At 36.1% G+C, this 19,935-nt stretch overlaps 1 protein-coding gene across 2 annotated transcripts in view; it reads right to left on the reverse strand.

Moving 5' to 3' along the window:
* The window catches only part of LOC135581748 (uncharacterized), a 37,490-nt gene that overhangs the window by 14,459 nt on the left and 3,096 nt on the right, over positions 1–19,935 (reverse strand). The window contains exons 8-28 of one of the 2 annotated variants that reach the window (XM_065175223.1): positions 19,720–19,911; positions 15,857–15,994; positions 15,617–15,742; positions 15,263–15,507; positions 11,816–11,919; positions 8,530–8,624; positions 8,216–8,455; positions 7,653–7,820; positions 7,369–7,465; positions 7,081–7,178; positions 6,840–6,985; positions 6,625–6,733; positions 6,393–6,539; positions 5,372–5,419; positions 5,164–5,292; positions 4,749–4,985; positions 4,475–4,651; positions 3,859–3,944; positions 3,659–3,764; positions 3,462–3,557; positions 3,099–3,251 (exon numbers count right to left, since the gene is read on the reverse strand). In XM_065175223.1, the coding sequence (XP_065031295.1) occupies positions 3,099–3,251; positions 3,462–3,557; positions 3,659–3,764; positions 3,859–3,944; positions 4,475–4,651; positions 4,749–4,985; positions 5,164–5,292; positions 5,372–5,419; positions 6,393–6,539; positions 6,625–6,733; positions 6,840–6,985; positions 7,081–7,178; positions 7,369–7,465; positions 7,653–7,820; positions 8,216–8,455; positions 8,530–8,624; positions 11,816–11,919; positions 15,263–15,507; positions 15,617–15,742; positions 15,857–15,994; positions 19,720–19,911 (2,937 nt within the window). Of the gene's footprint in view, positions 1–3,098; positions 3,252–3,461; positions 3,558–3,658; positions 3,765–3,858; positions 3,945–4,474; positions 4,652–4,748; positions 4,986–5,163; positions 5,293–5,371; positions 5,420–6,392; positions 6,540–6,624; positions 6,734–6,839; positions 6,986–7,080; positions 7,179–7,368; positions 7,466–7,652; positions 7,866–8,215; positions 8,456–8,529; positions 8,625–11,815; positions 11,920–15,262; positions 15,508–15,616; positions 15,743–15,856; positions 15,995–19,719; positions 19,912–19,935 lie in introns of both variants that reach the window. The other variant, XM_065175222.1, reaches the window with a different exon arrangement.

The following is a 19,935-nucleotide window of genomic DNA, read 5'->3' on the forward strand; positions in this document are numbered from 1 at the left end:
AACTAGATAATATTATTGCTGAAAATAGAAGAAAAATATAAAAAGAAGAGTACCCATCATGAATTTAGTTGTTGTAAGATTGCTTCCTAGCAATCTAGTCACCAAAACAGCTTTCCAGCTGTCAGAGGAGAGAATACAATGACCCTCTCTCACCCCAGAAAGGCAGGAACCTTGGGAACTAGGACACTTTAAACTTTTAATCCCAACCAACTTTGGGGCTTATGCAATATATGTATTTAGAGAATTCTAATGATAATAGTTTTAGCTTAACATAAAAAAGAATTTATTATAGGCTATATATGATCTCACAACGCTATTTTTCCTTTCCTGTACATTGACCAATTCACACTTTCATTGCTAGTTGTGCAACAACCATTGGACTTGTATGAATAGGAACAGAAACAAGAGGATGAAACTGTTGCCCAACTACTATTACGTAATAAGTCGACAGCCCTTCAACTATAGTTGTCAAAGTTCAGCTTGAGGAGTAGCAACTAGAGTTCACTTCGGGTTATCACAATGCATTCAAAGAATATCGTCTTGGTGATGATGTTGAGCTAACATGGCACATGAGACTTAGTTGCATGAGTCACAACCAACATACGTGGAACTAAAGACACATTGTATGGAATGCATTGGGATGCAACACGAAACAATATCGCTCATTAACAATGGGCTAAGGTGGAGAACATAAAGACAACTCCTTCCTGATATATTTATCTTTTTGAAATGTTAGATTCATTTCAAATTTTAATTTACTCATTCAATCAGGATTTCTTAAAAGCATGAGCATTAGTGCCACGATAAGGCTGATGATGTTTAGATTGGACACCACGATAACCAAGTGTCCGGAGATCAAAGAACAAAAACAGTCTCTTTGTTTGCAAGGATAAGGTTGGTTCGATCGACTCCCATCAAACCTTGCATTGACAAGAGTTGCATGCACAGTGCCATTTCTTTACTTCTTAATATGATTTGTAAGTCCAATCCACACAATCACATTTACCCAAACATCAAACTGAAGCTCTATCCAACCAATAAACATTTTCTAATACAATGATAACAACAAGGGGCAAATCAACTCTGCCTTCTGCAATTAAATCATACTTAAATCTCAAGTATTATAACATGAACATCAGGATTACTTCCTGATAAGACTGCAATGAGAGTGAAAACAAGTATACTTGCTGTATTAGCAAAAAAATACCCATAATTATGAATGACAAGGACTGACATAAAATGAGTTGCAACTGGACAGCAAGATCTTGCATCAGTTCATATTTGATTAATCACAGTTTATATGTCAGTTGATCATATTTAAAATCCAACACTGGACTGCAAATCAATTCCAACCCAAGCATGAGCATAGCCCATTCTCAATTAGCATCGGTCCAATGGGCTTGACATGAAATTTATTTAGTACACGTTGTTAATATATGTATTCATATATTGTAAGAAGAAACTGATTTCTATCCTCAAACATCTGTTAAGATATAAAGCATATGGTAAAAATCTTTAATCAAGGTACATTAAGAGCAAAACACTAAATCATTACGTTCAGCCCTAAATCAAGAAAAGAAATTAAAACTTAACACAAGTTTGAATTAAGCTTATAATAGGGCTAGTTTCAGCAATAATCAAGCTCATTTTTAGTTGAATTTGTTAAATGAATATTATAAATTACCTAGGCTCAAGTTCAGCTCAGTCCAAAATAAATTTGTTTAGGTCCTTATGCTATTAGAAGAATTCATAAATGTTTAGACCTGCAAAGAATGCAATGCTAGTAAATTCATAATTTGTTTAGGTCTTTATCAGCGATTTTAAAAGGCGCTCGGGAGCTCGCCTAGGCGCTCGGGCGAGGCGAGGCCCGAGCGCCTCGCTAATCTCCCAGGCACCGCCTGGGCGCTCGCCCGAGCCCAGGTGCTTCGGGCGAGCACCCGGGTTAACCAAGGCGACCGAACCAGGATTTTAGGTCTGGTTCGGTCCTGGTTCGGTCTATGATGGTTAGTTGGTTCAATCGAACCAACTAAAACTGATATAAGTGACAATCGAACCCTAACCCTCGCTGCTGCCGATCTCGATCCCGCTGCTCGCCGCTGCTCGCGCCTCCCGCTGCTTGCAAACGCTGCCGCTGTCGCCACTCGCACCTCCCGCTGCTCACCGCTGCCGCTGTCGCTTCCTCTTTTCTCGGTCAGCAGGCTCAGCACCCCTTTACACTTCCTTTTAACAGTATACGTATACTGTATACTGTTAATATTATTAAGTTTATTTGAAATGATTAATTTTCAATACTGTTAATAGATTAATAATATATTATTTTGATTTTAATACTGTTAATTTTCATTTATTTGAAACTTTTTGTTAATGTGACATTGTGATTTTGTATCTTGGATTTTCTTAATTTAATAGCATATTTTTATTTAAAATTTTAAATAATTTTATTTATTAATTATATTATATTTTTTATATTTTAGCGTCTCGTTTCGCTCGGGCGAGCGCTCTGGGGTGTTTTTGGACCTTGGCGCCTAGCGCTTTTTAAATCACTGGTCTTTATGCTATTAGAATAATTCATAAATGTTTAGTATCTTAAATTTATTTTGACCTGAACTTCAACAACCTGCAAAGAATGCAGTACCCATAAAGTTCACCCAACCATCATCCAAATTCAACTACATAGGTAACTAACTAGGGTACCTATTTTCCTACATGTAAACGCCACTGAATTAACAAGTACACTAATCTGGCTTAAGTGGGTCGGGTAGGCATTGACACCCAAGACAATGAAGCCCCTGCCATTTATGTACAGACAATGGGCACATTACCAGCAAATTTGACCAGAACGAACCCAATTAATTATCCAAATATGCAAACCATCCCAAACACAACTCCAGGCACCTAATTTTCCCACTCATACACGCTCTAAACCAAATTAACAGGTACCCTATTCCAACTTAAGCAGCTTGGGTAGATGCAGGTACAAGCAATCCATCGCAACAACTACGAGGATCAAAAACCAACAAAGATATGCAGAAAAAAACTTACACAGTATGGAAATGATATATCAATATCGAGTATAAGAAGAAAAATCAATTGTGTACCTTCTCTGATGCCACATTTTCAATTACTGCACAACCAAGATCTAGATGATCGGTTGTAAGAATCTGAACTATTTGGTCAATACGATCAGTAGTAACACTCAAAGTTTGAAGAAGACTTCTAAGATGAGTTGAAAGGGCCACCCGAAGAGGTTCCTGATAAACTCCGCATGTAAATAAGCAACGTCAATTAAACCAAAAAATAGTACCATAAAGGACTTATCATAAGCATAAACATTTCAAGTCAATCGATGCATCCCAACATAGCCATAACTAATGCCCCAAGTCAATCCATGCATGCCATTTAAGAAAATAAAGCTAGCTATAGAAATCAGTGGCCCCGTGATTTATGACCGAAGAAACAACCTTGCAAGTTACATGAGCCAAACTTCCAGCTAAAGTGCCGACCATTAGATGGGCAGATCGTGATATGACACCGTCATCCGTCTCCATAGCATAATCCTAGGATTACAGAGAAACAGAATAAAGAACAAGTGTTCAGCTCAAATGCAGAAAAGCCTTCAGTTTACTGCTAAACAAAAGAAATAAGAAACTGAAATAACCTTCAGCACGAGTTCCTTGGTCGTCCTGCTAGCTATTGTCACACTTCGCTGAATAACAGGAGACACAATTTCTCTAATGGCCCTATCCATTGCCACTTGAATAATTCTACAAGAATAAAATATACCAATTCAGGACAAGAAACATGTGTGGAAAAAATGTGATTTATTGTCGATAAAAAAATTAGGCTAAAAGCAGGTACCTATGAAATTGCAAATGTGAGCCCATGGAACTAAGCTTCGGATTAATATTGATGTAAGAGTCAGAGTTTGGAATTATTGTCAGAAGCTGCAAAAGATGAAACAATTATACAAACACAAAAAAAATTATGAAGCATAGGGAAAAAAATTAAACTAAGAATGTTGTAATATAACTTTGGAATAAAAAACAAATAATTTATTAATAAAATAACTAGTTCATAATTCAGCCTTTTTATATTAATTAAAAAATAAAAAATTATTTTTACATCAATTAATACAAATTACTTACAACTTGATTTCTAAGTCAAAAAAATGCAGTTTCATGTAATTATCAAATTAGATAATTTATTGATTGCTTTTTCCAAAATGAGTTACTAACTGAGTCATTCAAAACTTCATAAATTAATATTCATTTTGAAAAAGAAACTTAACAATGATAGAACAACCCCTAACCAGTATACAAAGTCAACAAAAATTAGCATTCAAGTCACAAGTAAAGCCCTAGGTTGTGCTAAAAACCTTATGTGAGCATGTTATCAAAGATTTCAAACATTTGTATCAAAAAAGAAAAAGATTATGTAGAGTATCGGGTGGATGAACTTGGAAAAAAGAATAGACCTGGCTCAAAGAAAAAGGTGATGGTGAAGGAGATGGTGATGGCGAAGGAGATGGTGATGGAGATGGTGTAACTTGAGTCAAACCCTGAGCAGATGGAACACGTTCAGGCATGTTTATAACCCCCATTTTGTCATCCTCCAAAACGGAATTTGAAGCCAGATGTGGAGCAGCAGCATACTGCACCAGATTAACAGCAGGAAAAAACACAAAACTTGATTAAGAACAAATGTCAAACGATGATGTAAGTTAACATAAGGGCAGAATGACCAACGACCTGAGTCAATGCATTTGGATGGCTTGTCGGATGAGGTGAATTATTGACCTCAGCTTGCAACTCTACATGATTCAATGCAGGCAATAATCCTGAATTAACTTCAACAAATGGTGGTTGTGCTGCAGTGATGTCCTTGTTTGAAAAATCTGGATTCCCCTCTACTTCACGAATCTTATCTTTTAGAAGTGCAGTTGGTTTAACTTCTTTCATATCTACGCCAAGGTTCTTAAATAAAACCTGCAAAACAAGAATGAAAGTGGAAATGGTCCTTTATAGAACAATGACAACAACAACAACAACAAAAAGTCATAATTTCCCAACTATCTGGGATCAGCTACATTGATCTTTTTTCACCATCGTAAACAAAGTCTCGGTTACATGAAATCAGACAATGTAAGGGACAAATAACAATTACCTCTATGTCAAATTTCAGGTTCATTTTGAGGTTTGGTAGATTATAGATCTCAGCAAGCAAACTGAGGATGCCAATAGTCCAAGGATTGGGAGGTAGATAAGCTACACTCGATTGGCATGGTTCCAGAATCTACAGTAATATTAGTCCCTTAACATTAACTATATCACAACAATACCATAAGCAACTAATAAATTAAAAGAATACATACCTTTGAAGTAAATGGGATCACAGCAATCATCAGCCCCTTCTCGTATGCCTAGCAAGAGAACATGATTCACATAAGACCACCAAGGAATATTTCAAAGCAACAAAGAACCAACCTTCATTACATTAAGAAAAAGGGCTGCCTAATAAGAATTAGCAACAAGGAAATGGCCCAATGCACACCCCAGACAATGTCAATTATCCCATTCCACATGGAATATCAATGAGTTATTACACATTGCACACTGAGTGATTAAAATCTTTTATCTTCAGAATTCTATCATCTTTCAGTTGGGTAATTTAGTCAATGAAAATAACATAATGAGAATTCCTTTGATTTTTATCCTTGTATTCTGTTCATCGAGATATCCAGCTTTCACTCATGAAGTCATGACAGGCCACTAGTCCCTTGGCTACTTCAGGACTTAATGAATCAGTCAGAGAGCCAGATACCCATTTGACAAACAACTTGGACCGTCCAATGGCATAATAGTCCAAGTTGAATGCAATGAAGTGCAGAACCTCATAAATTTTTCCTGACCTTCATTCCCGAATTTTGCTTTCTTATAAATGCTATGATACCCCAGTGACCCCAAGCACCTATATGAAGGTAGCACCTAGCAACCAGTTTGCCACAGTTATCTGAAAAAATAAGACCTAAAAGGGGCTCCATTCATGATTAGAGTTTCTACTGTCTTGTGAACTTTCCTCTTGTTTTATGCTCGAAGCTTCTCCTGTAACACTAATTTGGAAATCCTTACTGTAATAACATAACAGCATATAACACTGCCCATCCTTCTTTACTCCATTCTCTTTTCCTGAATACCAATCCTTAAATATGATCATATTTCAATGCGAAAGCAATACTACAATAACCTTTTTTATAGACATCCATAATCCTGTCAAATCCAAATATTTTTAATATGTCGCCATGTTGCTCATCCCAGGAACTATGTTAAAGCTTTAGTCAGCCAAATCCACATGATCAAGTAGTTTTATAGCCAGAAAAGTATAACAAGGTGTACCTCTATTATCAAAGCTTTTGGATCAATTTCTCTGGCACGCAATGCTTGATTCCTACCGATTGTGAACTTCCCAAGCCAGCTACCAAGATTTTTAAGCAAAGAACGTTCTTCAGAACTTGATTTTATAAGATCAGATCTTAGCAAGACCTAAAAGAAAAAAGAGTCAGAAAAGTAAGGCAATTAATATTAAGACAACAGCATGAGACCGACAAACAGATATAGAAAAAATAACCTTGCAGTTCTCGTAAGTAGCTTTAACAATCTCCTTATTTAGTGATTTTGAGTTAACTTTATCCAAGAACTTCAGATACAAGTCATGAAAGTTTGGTTCGATGCTCGCTCTGCAAGAGAAACATAAGTTAAACAGGCATACAAAATAACTCAAAGTTCTGGTGATCAATGTGAAAGCATGTAATTCCAAAAGATGTTATCAGACAAATTTTCCACCTTTTCATCACCATATACTGCGCAAACCAAGGATAGTATTGCTCCTTGAGAATCTCACCAAACTCTTTTGCTTTTGCATCCATGTTTGAAGTTGAAATGTTGTTAATCATAAATAAGATCTTGTCTTGAGTTTCTGATGAGGGAGCCTGAACAAAAGACATGAAACACATATGAAGCCCACAAAGGAACAATAAAGAACAAAGATAACAAGAAAAGGCATGTAAGAACATGCAAAACTAACTTCTATCGGTGTATCTCTTCTCTCTGCTGCCGCAACAAGTGTTTCGATGTTCAATGCAGCCCCAAAACCTGTGCTGTAAGAAGGTTGCCGAAGCATGCCTAGAGAAAGAATGCCCACCACATTCAAGTACAGAAATACATTAGGACAACAGGAAAAGAACAAACAAGACAAAAGGACATCAATATCCAAAATATTGCACCATCTATCATTAGCCAAAGGGATGAGATGAGAATAAGGAACCAGTAAAAGAACAAACTCTATAATATAGCATTCATTCATTCATTTTACCTGAAGGTGTTGCACTTCGAGCACGAAGAAAACCAGGAGATGATGATACAGTAGTTGTCACACTGGCAGTATGGTGCGATGATGTGGTTTGCAAAGGCTGTAAAATAGTTCCCATGATGAGGACAAGCATAATGACGTGGGAAGGGTTAAAGAACATTAAAGAAAGACAGTAGATATAAAACAAAGTAATAACAGTATATAGTCAGCCATCTTTCCAGCTTCCAATCGATTCAGAAGACAACAAGCTCACTCCTATAAGACCATCACAAGAACAGAAACAATACCTTCTGATTTGTGACAGATTCAACAGATCCAGATAGAAATGAAGATTGCCCAGTATGGGATAGAAGCGGTTTCGTATAACTGACAGACATGGTAGAGGCTTTAGTCCTTTCACCGAGGAAACCCTGATGCCTCTGTTGAAGCTGTAAAGAGGAAAACTGCTGTCCCAACTGCGTAGAAGTGGAACTCATCAAATGCCATGATGCTTCAGATGCCTGAGCAAACAATCAAGAAGCTCAACAGAGAAGTGAAATCCAGTTGCCTTAACTGGAGTGTAAGCACATCAAATTTTAAAGGGATGGCAAGCAATATAATAGCAAGCAACAGAATCCAAGATTATAATATATATTTCTTAACACTTAATAGAAAATTTTCCCCCTTCCATAACTCAGGTCATTGAGCTCTAAGACATCTAATTAGCAGTAACATGGTGAGACATCATAAAGTAGAAGAGCCACAAAAAAAAGTACTGAATCACAATATCCAATTCCCTGTATTATGTGCAACTAGGATGATGCCCTTAAGAAATCTTAAAGTTGCCATATAGGGGTCTCCCAGGACATACCTCCACGCTTTCAGTAGCAGCAGTTCCCGAACCTTGTTGCTGATCAACAGGCATTGCATTAACACTATTTGACTCTGACTGACTAGAAGAAATTCTTGTTAGTTCCCTCTCAATAAAAGAAACCAACTCAGCATGTGTTCCACGCAAATGAGATATCTGTAATATATGATTGCAATATTGTGGCCACTCAACAAGACGATCCATGAACTGCTCCAAGGCCTTGGTACCAAACATAAACATCTGAACCAAACAGACCTCACATTATGTTCTAAGATCAACGGAAACAAAGGAAACTTCAAACAAAATTTACGAACTTTTGAATCCACCGATTTCCGCAATGCATCAAGAACCCCACGCAAAGCAATACCAAGCGCAAGATGAGTCACAAGTTGGTGCTTTATTAGAGAACCTACGCATATAGGGAACACCAAAAAAAAAGATTATGAACAGACTGAGGTAAAGAAAGAACACAGCATTTTTAAAGTGTTCACTTGATGGTCAAAAATTGAACACTATTTCTGAGCCCATATGGCAAACACCTGGGCAAGCATAATCTAAAGTTGCAGCAATCATGTCATGTTTTACAACAAGCACCACATATAAGGAAACCAAAAGGCTACCAGATAAACAAAATATGGCATAACAAAAAGGTGACAAGAAACAAGGCCTCCTAAACCAGAAGATTCGTAAGGTAGAGGCTGAAATGCTAGTTTATTAGTCATATTGTCTGCATTTGTGTTGCCTCTGTTACAAGAGTATCATGCACAAATATCACGAAAACATATACAAAACCAAGGGTTCACTAAGTCTAGTGTGTACTGGCTGCTATTTACCGGTCCAAGCACGAACCTGCAAGTGAACTATCCAATTTTGAGGAATCCACGTGTGGTACAGGACTTACCACCCAGAAACCATATGAACCGAGCAGTAAGCCCATTTTTCTTCTTTAAATTTCCATTGTTGAATTTTAATCACCTGTGGGTCAAATAATCTGTGGCACAGATCCAATGCAAAATCTGTGAATCCATAGGCCAGACAGCCTACATACCAAGTAGATCCAGTACCAGAATCTTTCTTATTTCTGGCATCTGTCACTACTTTTTTTTATTGTTTTTTCCCTTTAATATCATCACCTCTCTTTCTCTTTGTAACGATCCCTGCTCAAAGGGTCATTGTTACCACCTTGGGACATAACTGCTACCAACTATTGCTTTATGTCCCCCTCCTGGTATGCCTCCTCGCTCTCTTCCTCCTCTTCTGTCTTTTTCTCTGGCCCCTAAAATTGTCCCATATTGATCGGGCCTCCTACCAATATTGAAACCTGAGCATGTAGGGTAATGGCACCAAACAGCAAATTACAAATTTGGCATGGTCGCATCTTCACTTGGATCACATTTATGGATGCTTGTTCTATGTTCAACACATTGTCGTTCCATACCAAAATAACGTGGATCTTGATAACAGAATTCAGAACATCATTACTTCTTTATTCAGCTGAGTAAGTCCTCCAGTTAAAATTGATTGTACAATTGCAATTCTACAACCAACTGTTGATTACAATTTTGAAGGATTTGCATCTCAGTTGAGAAGAATGGTAGTACCGAAGCTATCACATCATCTAGCATAACAGCCTATCTTCTAGTTAATACACTCCAAAGTTTGCAACCAATAGAATAACACTGCACCAAATGTTGATCCAGTGAACACGACAACCAAAAATTGATTCCTTCGATTGTAAATTGAATACTGTACATTACCTAAATTATGGTTTTCTCTCATGTGGAAGAGCACAAGGAAGCTTCAGAACTCCTTCCTTAGCTCTTGTTCCTTTCAGGCTCTTATTTCCTGCTACTGCTTTGCAAGCACATTGCAAGGCATCAGCTTCCTCCGTCATCGCCTCCTCCGCATCCCTATCAAGCCTCCTTGAACCCCCTCTCCCTCATCCTTTTCAATAGCTCCATGCTGCCCTCCCAATCAACAGCAACCCCCCTCTCAAGACCACGACAATGCCCTCTCGCTCCTCATAATCCTTAATTATATTTTTTATAAATTGTTATATATGTGAGAGCCTCACATCAAAAAATGATTAGCATTAGTAATACGAGACGAGGAAGAGAAAAACCTAAAAAGACTTTTAATAGTAAGTATAAATAAAGATTTAAATACTTTTAACTAAACATATGGCTTTTATAGATCTAAATGCCCTCTCGCTCCTCATAATCCTTAATTATATTTTTTATAAATTATTATATATGTGAGAGCCTCACATCAAAAAATGATTTAACATTAGTGATACAAGACGAGGAAGAGGAAAACCTAAAAAGATTTTTAATAGTAACTATACACAGATTTAAATACTCTTAACTAAACTATGGCTTTTATATATCTAAATGGCAGCAAAAGATCCATATAGCCAACCCCAAATGGTTGGAACTTATGGTTTGTTGCTGCTGTTGTTATTGCTGTAGAGACTTGCATCACTCGAATGAGCACCTAGTACCTCGAGCATTTGGACACCTTAGCACATTTTATCGCCTAGCACCTTTTGACCATACTGGTTGGATCCTTCAAATCCAGATTAAATATTGGTTGATCTATTTAAAACAAAATTGTTGGCCACTAAATTTTCAGTTACCATCCAGCTTCTCGCTATTTGATATAGTATTAACATTCCTACCTAGATACTGCACATGTAGCAGCACTACATAACGCATGTAATTCATAAACAAGTAATTAGATAAGATGTTCATTGCATGAGCTATTTCCTGAGGGACTAAAGGTCACCTCAGTATTAAAATAGGTATATCCAGTCTCACTATTAAGTTAGGTATATCGAAACAAGGTTGCCTATTCTATACAAAAACTATGGCCCTTAACAATAATCGGTTCACATGCTGAGGCCACTAAGAAGAATTGTTTCAAGGCACCATCTTAAATCTTAATGTAATATGGCATGTTTAAACCCAACCACTTCTTTAATTTGGTAGTGAGAAATGGTTCAACTTTCCTAATAACCACCAAAATTAACAATGTTGAGGGACAAAGCCTTCAAATTTCTTTTTAGCTAGTGGCCATAACACGTGAATCTAACCACCTTATCACTAGATACCTCCCATATGTTGAAAATACCTGTTAGTATGCTTTTTTAATTATAAGTTACAGTTGAATAACTAAACTGTTTTATAACAAGATAGATAAGAGAAAGAGGATTTCTCACAAATGAATCCGAGAACATCACAGAAGAAACATGCATCACACTCCATTCTAAGTGTGAACAGACAAGGAGAAAGATGTGTGCAAAATACTATCCCTCAAAGATACCACCAAGGAAAGAAAGAGAAGAAAATGATGATGATGATGAAAAAGAAAGGAAATCTACAACCACAACAGAAAAGAATAACTATATAGTTGTATCTTGTATTAAACTTTCATCACAAGTGAAATCTATCAAAATTTAAGCAACAATGCAAACATTTGTCAAGAACAACGAGATTTCATAGGTAGCCTGGCAAAAAGGAAATAAGAGTTAAAGAGACACTCTAGAACAAGAATAAATATCAAAAGAAAAACCAATGCAACAGACAATTAATAAACTCTCACCAAATAGCACTGCAACTAATTTTAATTGCCTGTCAGGATACTTGGGAAAGAACTTGTACTCTTCAAACAGGTTTGCAATGATACATTCAAAAACCATCTGTTCCCTGAATTTAATTGAACAAGTAAAGAATATTCATCAATCAGCATCTTAAGATAAAACAAAGAGGTAAAGAGATCTCAACAATGTAACCATTAGCAAGGAAAATTAAGGCAATCACTTGGAATTCTCAGATATTCCATAAAATGGCCGGTGACAACCATAGTTCAAATTTTACAACTTGTTATTCTTAAAAGAAAACCTGCCACAAATGAAAAAAGAAACACTAGTAATCTAGTAGATTTCAAAAAGTAGCTAGATCTGAAGCATTTCACACATGAAAACAATACAGAAGATAGACGAAAATGATGTAACAATACGCTTCTCTAACATGAAATGATAATGTTCTTGGACATGCTGTGTTGGCAAATTCCTTCTCCATGTGAATATGTCATGGGGTTGTGCCTTCTCCAGTGAAGCATTAATACATAGTAAAAGCTTGAGATCCATCTGATGAACTAGAACTTGTTGAGAGGTTCCAAAGAAGCATGATAAAGTACTTGTGAATTTATCAGGACAAATGCTTTATACTAGGACATGTGTATCATTTTCATAAGGAATCTAAACAATTCAGATATCAACAATATGGGCATTCATCAGACCTTTAGGTAAGTATAATCTGTCGCATGTGCACACACTCATCATACTCTTTCTCTTGCTCAAGTTGAGAAAGATGATCTGTATACTTGTTGCTCAAGAATACATGAGGCTTTCTTTTCAGATTTGATCTGAAAAACAACTGATCAGATCCTCTAACATTCCTTGTAGCCTTGTGGGTTATTAGGGATTAGACATTAGACACCATAGTGTTCAAACCAGGGTTTGTTGTACCGATGCATACGGTCGGATATGAGCAGTACGTGCCAATCCGATAGGATACCGATACGCGGACCACCCTCTACTGAGCGATACTGATCACTTGACCAATACGGGTGATACGAGGTTTGTACCGGGCGGTAATAGTTAAAATCTGATCGTTACCGACCTGTACCAATCGATAATGATACGATTTCGACCGTTACCAATCAAGGGCTAAGATTGCCTTATTTCAAACGATCAAATTGACCATTTGATGCATAGAAAAGGGTTTTTAAACCCTTTCCTCCCTCCTCTTTCAACTCATTTTACTCTCTCAATCTCTTAAACTCTCTAAGACTCTTTTTCACTCACATCTCTCTCTTATTCTCACATTTGCACTCGTCTAAACTCAACAGAGCTACGATTTATAGATTGGATCAAATTTAGGAGACTAATTTGGGAGGATTAAGAGGCCAAAACATGCCACATTTGCCCTTGCATCAGGAGCTGCCTCAGACACATGTGGTTCACAACAATCAAACTATGACCATCATCACATTGATACACCAATAACATACGGTGTATCAATGCAATATGTCGTGGGACCAATTTCAGGATTTGGTCCAATAAACATATCATATTGATATACAAATACATATGATCGAGGACTACAATCCATCGTCCGTGGAGTCCCGTCCTTTTTGGTGGCAGAAGCTAGTATATCCATTGATTGATTACTTAATTCATTTGAATCTTAAAATTTAAGTTGTATAAAAAATAATCTAACAACTAAAATATTTTTTTTGTAAATAATTCAATATTAACGAAAGGACGATCCGAAACATACCACAAAGCTACTTCTCAAAACCTGAAAAATATGTGACATAATTATTTTCTAATTACATTATTTTTGCTAAAATTATACTAAATTTATATTTATTTCTAACTTACAAACCTTAATCTAACTTTTTTTTCTATTTTACAGGTATTTTTGGAGGTTTTTTTTTATGATTTTGGGCATATTGTCGATACAACTCAGTACGTACCATACCTAGCAAGGCTCGGTACACCGGTACGGACCAAAATTGCAATCCTTGGTTCCAATTTCCATCTAGCCTTTTTGAAACTATTCTGTCAACAAAAAACCTCTTGGTTTGTAGAGCAAGTATTGTGTTGATAATCAGGGATGCTAAGAGGAGACAGACTTATGTTGGTGCAAGTGAATGACAAGTCATCGAAGATGCAAGATAAACTAGGAGACCAAGATTCAAGATCTTGTGAAAACTAGGCACAGAAGATGAAACACAAGATGTGCAACACTTAGCAAAGCAAGTTCCATTTAAAAGCAAGAATCTATGACATTTGGATTTGAATGTTGATATATTATGTCATCAAAAAGTGTTCACACCCTAAATCAAATGGTTTGGATTTTTAAACAAGATCAATTAACACTACTAAGGTGGGTCCTATGGAGAACTCTTTTTCACTAGGGTCTAGTATCAAATTTTCAAGATCTAGAGGTCCACAACTTATCTCTTGGTCATACTTGAGGCAGAATAGACCAATTAAATTATTTTCCCTTGAATTGAAGTGTGTCAATCAATGTAAAATAGCAACTCACATATAAGTGACGATTATTTGAGTACCATGCCATGATAAACTACTAGTATCTATGTAAAGAATTGATAGCGAAATCAAGATCATCCAACATTTTATTGCTTACTGAGACAAATCAACCATGTTCTCTTTGATGATCTAATTATTGTTGGGCGTAAAAATAAGGGAGTGACATTTACACTTACATAAATAGCTTGTTTAGTCACACATCAAAAGCGGGAGAGAGATTATGATCGCGCTTAAGGTTAAGACAATCTCACAAGGAACACCTGGAAACATTTCCGGAAATGTGCTTTAAGGTTGTATGTCCAATTTACTAAGCTAATGGGCTTATCAAAAGGTACACGACAGCTCGTCCCAAAGAAACCTACCAACTCCAAGAAAGAAAGGGCTATCCATAGATAATACAAGAGGCACATCATGACATGGAGCTTGTGACCATGCCATCTAATAGGGAATGTTTCTAGGTTATGTATTAGACGTTGATGAGGACGTTGAGTCTCTAAACGAAGGAGAACATGATGCCGCAAAGCAGGCCCACATCAAAAGCATGAAGATTCATATGATGGAATATATGAGCAAATGGGCCAACCACTAGCAAACTCAACGTAAGCAATTTAAGTCATGTGGTTAAAAGCTCATATATTGGATTACAACAAACTAGCGCTATAGGACTGGGTCATGACAGTAAGCCTAACATTATCATGTATTTTAAGTTTTAACACAAAATTAGATGATAACAATACATTATGCAACAAATATGGTAATTCAGGAATTCTTTAAAGTTAAAACTGGACCAACCAAATTACAGGAAAAACAACCCAAATTGGAATAATCACTGAACAACCCACAAATGCTAAAAGGAGATAAAATGAAAGCTTAATCAGAATGAAAATCATATTCAGAAGAAAAAAAAATAAATCAAAATGACAGACCTTTTGTCAGAAGATTCTTTATAACGTGCAAGCATCTGAACCATTGCCTCAACGGACAATTGTCCAGCGAACATTTGATGGAAGTAAGCGTTTGCTTCAGACTCTATATCATCAGAGATGCCCTCTGAAACTGCTCCACCCACTGTTCCAGCATTTTGAGTCTTTGGAGGAGATGAGATATGCAGCTTCTTCATTTCCTCAAAAAGCTGGTGAGAAACAAGCTGTCCGGAATGGGCCTGAAGAACCTGAATAATGACATGAATTTTTTACCTGCATTAATTTTTTGCAACATCTCCCAAGAAAATGCATCATATATATCAATGGCTGATAGAAATACAGAAGTCCATAATGAACCTTGAAAAATACAGAGCATGTCTCACGGTAGGCATTCAGAACAGCTGGTCGAGACTGTGGAAGAGAACCATCTGATACATCATTGGTTCCATCGCCAAGTACCTCTTTTAAGAACTTCAGACAATCCTGGGATCATGAAACTCCTTAACCTCAACAGCTCGTGCAACAAGAATGAAAGACTTTTAACAACCTATGACATTTACTAGAACGTGTAAGAATAAGAAAAGGCAGGTTTGTTACCTCAAAAAAAACATCTTTATATACACTCAAATTTTCATTCAACCAATTCTCAAGATTCATATGATCTTTCCTAGAAGCAATGGCAGCCAGTCTAATGCTAAAAGCAAAGGGAGTTGTAGCCAACACCGATGATAGGATCTGTCATGGAAAAATGGATAAGTTCACATGTATAAAAAACAAACTACTGCAAGCAGAAAAAGCAAGATAAACAAAAATTTGATAATCTGGGAAATGTACGTCATGCATGCATCAAAGCATGCATGAACATACCTAAAAAGTAGCAAGCACGAATTCCAAAAGCAAATTATCTTAATCCCTACATCAGTAATCCCTCTCTCCAAAATAAATGATATATTGTCAGTCCACAACATAAAACTAGCAGTTTCTAAGTCCTTAAAGCATTTTTCTAAGATCAAACACCAATTTTCTGCAGATCACTATATTTGCCAGAAAAGAAAATTAAAATATTAGCATACGTGAAAAAATAGTGGAAACATGGATGAGTGAATTTACAAAACATGTAGCGCATTGGAAAGGAAGATTAACTTGCAACTAAAGCACTAAGCCAAAACCAAGCTCTTCTTCTTCAAGCTTGAGCTAAATTTCCTAGCTTAGTAAGCCTTGTTTTGATGGAAGTCAAACTGGATTAAGTTACAATCGCGTTTGGACAAACTGACAAAAACAGGTTCAATCACATATCATATAGGAAATACAAGATGCCCTAACCCTTCTAGCCAAATAGTGTCTCCCCCCATCATTATCTCTTTCCCTTTCTCCTCTTCTCAACAGTCATAACAGGCTGTTGCTAATTTATCAATGCAGTTGCAACTAATCACCGAATTTGAAAATCCAGAAAAATTGCTTGAGATACATGGTGCAACCTCTAAAAGGTAAGATCCTGGATTATCACCTCTTGGTATGCAAAGAGTGAATGTGACCAAGCTAAAGCAAAAGTTGCCATTAGCGTGGGGTAGAGATATGAAAGAACAAAAAAGAATCCAACCATAGTCATCCAAAGTCCACCCTTCCAAAAGCCAACTGATAACAACCTTCTTCATTTCTAGTCCCAACCAAGAAAACCCAATATCATTCAAACAGATTTTAAGTTTTACTTGGCCTGGATGAGAACTCGTATTGGTAATCACATCGTCGGATTAAAGACACCATAACAGATAAAGTAACACCTAAATTACATCTAATCCAACCCAATCCAATAAAGATAAGATTGATAAAACCTGATGCATCTAGGGGAAGGAATATTTGAATCCACCAACCCAAGCCCCACCCTTGAATATCAATTCACAAAAAAAAGGACATTTCAGAGGATCACAATTTGAACATGGAAAAATCCCATCCATCAAACTGAATTAGAATTTGTGAAAGCATTTACTTAGTATCACATACACAACAATAGCAAAGCCATAATCCCAACTATTTGGGATCAGCTACATAGATCCGTTGTTGTCATTGAGATCTATAAAAATTCATATGTTTAGTTAAGCTTAGAGTACTTAAATCTTTATTTATAGTTTCTATTAAAGTCTTTTTAGATCTTCCTCTATCTCTCCTTGTACCACTAACATTAATCATTTCATCTCTTCTGACTATTGCATCGGGAGGTCTCCTAAGTACATACTCATAATAACTTAAACGATTTTCTCTCATATTATCCTCTATCAAGGCGATACCTAATTGTTCACAAATAAAAGTATCTCTTTTCCTATCTTTCCTAGTCACTTCGCACATACATCTTAATATTCCCATCTCAACAATATAAGCTTTTTATATATGTTATTTCATAACTGCTCAATACTCAAATCCATAAAGCATTGTTAATCTCACAACTATCTTATCAAATTTTTCTCTTAATCTCAAAGGTATCTGATAATCACACAAGACTCCTAACGCTCCACTTTTACTTAAAGAAATTTCTCGTCCATCCAACTTAACTATATTCTCCTGTCTATTCTTAGAATTACAAAAATTGCATCTCATATATTCAGTCTTAGTCCTACTTAATCTAAAACCTTTAGTTTCTAAAAATTGCCTCCATAGCTCAAGTTTACAATTGAATCGACTTAGGCCCTCATCAACTAAAACAATATCATCGGCAAATAACATATACTAGGAAGGTCTATCATGTAAACGACTTAATATCACATATCAGCAAAGGTAATTATAAGTTCAATGAATTTAAATTCCTAAAAAAGTTTTAAATGAGAATATCCACACATCATTTGACTCCACAAAAAAAAAATCTACATTCAACACATTCATAGATCTCTTAATCTAAAATCACAAAAAGGAGATAGAAAACTTTGTTGTTGAACAAAGAATAAAACTAAAAAACAAGAAAAGGGGCACAAAACTAAAAAAAATATCAGGAGAAAGGGCACCTACGAGGTCCCTGTTTGGTGCATCAGCCATCATTAAATCTGGTTGTCCAACTAGCTACTAGGTAGATTAGTAAAATTTTTAGTAAATTGAAACACTCAAAAAACAACTAGAGCTATACCAAGTTATTTTTTTTCTAGATCACAAGTCCAGTCTTACATGCACTAGGTTGGATAGTCCTAAAACAGGCCAAATCACATGTTCAATGTAGTCACTAAAACCAATTGAGGTCTTCCCATTGTAAGCAGTAAGAGCCAGTGTGATTCATATAATGGCACATACCTTATATGGCTAAAAGGCAAAACAAAGTTATCACACCAATATGAACAGTGAAGCATTACACAGAGTACAGACAATCTGACATAATAGTTTAGAATATCATATTCACTAAGAAATTTAGAAAATAAAAGGCAAAAAGACCTTGGTTTACTGGTACATGGATACTATCCTTAACTCGCTCCCTCAATCAGGAAAAAACTACATATATATAAACTAACATATACGTCCTCATATGGGATGTCAAACGTCAGCTATGTAACTGAAGTACACAACCATTCTCCTTTATCCAGGCAGGACAGAGTCAAAAGGACAGCACAAGTTGTGTAGCATGCTTTCAAAAATAAAATATGCAAAATCAAATCAAATTTTTTCAACCCATTGTAAACATGAAATGTGAAAATGGCTTAAGTTATAATTATGTTCAAAAAATGTATAGACAATGGGGAACATACAGAAAATAATAGTTTCAGGTAGGAACATCATCTTTTAGTTAGCACATTTAAAGATTGATCTCCATATATCTGCCTGTAGATGCTGATACATCAATCAAAATTATCAAATTCTATCCACTCACCCTCCTCATCCAAAAACAACAAAGAACAAACAACAATAAGTCAAAAGTTCCAAAATTAATTTCATTTAGCTTTTCCCACCATTTAGATATCGTAAGCACAATATCATCAGTAAAAACAAGAGTAACTAAAACTCTTTCATTGACAAGTTACCTAAAACTTTTCTATCAACTCTCCTTGAACCATTTATTTTACCGACAACCTTGTCAAGTTGATGCATCGAGATGTACCCTATGGATGTCTAAATATATTAAATAGATTCCCCTCATCTGTCATCGATATAGATAAGAAAGCAATCAACCATCTACTATTTGAATAGTTCTAGCCTCTGGCCAACATGAAGAAACCATTATGGAACTTTAACAACATCAAATATTTCCACAGATATCATATCTCTAGATGATCAGTATAAAAGCTATTAAAATAAACCAACAAGGAAGATACTGATGCAGACCCAAAATATGGAGCCATAATGTTCAACTACTGAAATAAAAACAGTAGCTCAAACCTCGCCAGCTCATTCAATTAGAAAGGATTTATTATATGCAACATATGTTGCAAATCAAATAAATATTCAATTCCAGTAAAGGTAATGTTTTGAATGCTGGAACATATTACCTTCAGATCTTGACAGATATCCACAATCCTCAAAAGGTTGTTGGAATCAATCTGGGTTTCTATAAATCCTCGAAGGACCAGGTTAGGATTTATACACCAGAGATGATGAAAAATGTTGTTCCTTGAAGAATCTTTTAGTATTACAGGAAACACTGAAGAAGATACTTCATACTGGATGAGATTGTACGCAGTCTGTAGAGAGAAAAATAAACGATC

Source organism: Musa acuminata, chromosome BXJ3-11 (genome assembly GCF_036884655.1).
Source record: "Musa acuminata AAA Group cultivar baxijiao chromosome BXJ3-11, Cavendish_Baxijiao_AAA, whole genome shotgun sequence".
Classification (NCBI taxonomy): Eukaryota; Viridiplantae; Streptophyta; class Magnoliopsida; order Zingiberales; family Musaceae; genus Musa; species Musa acuminata.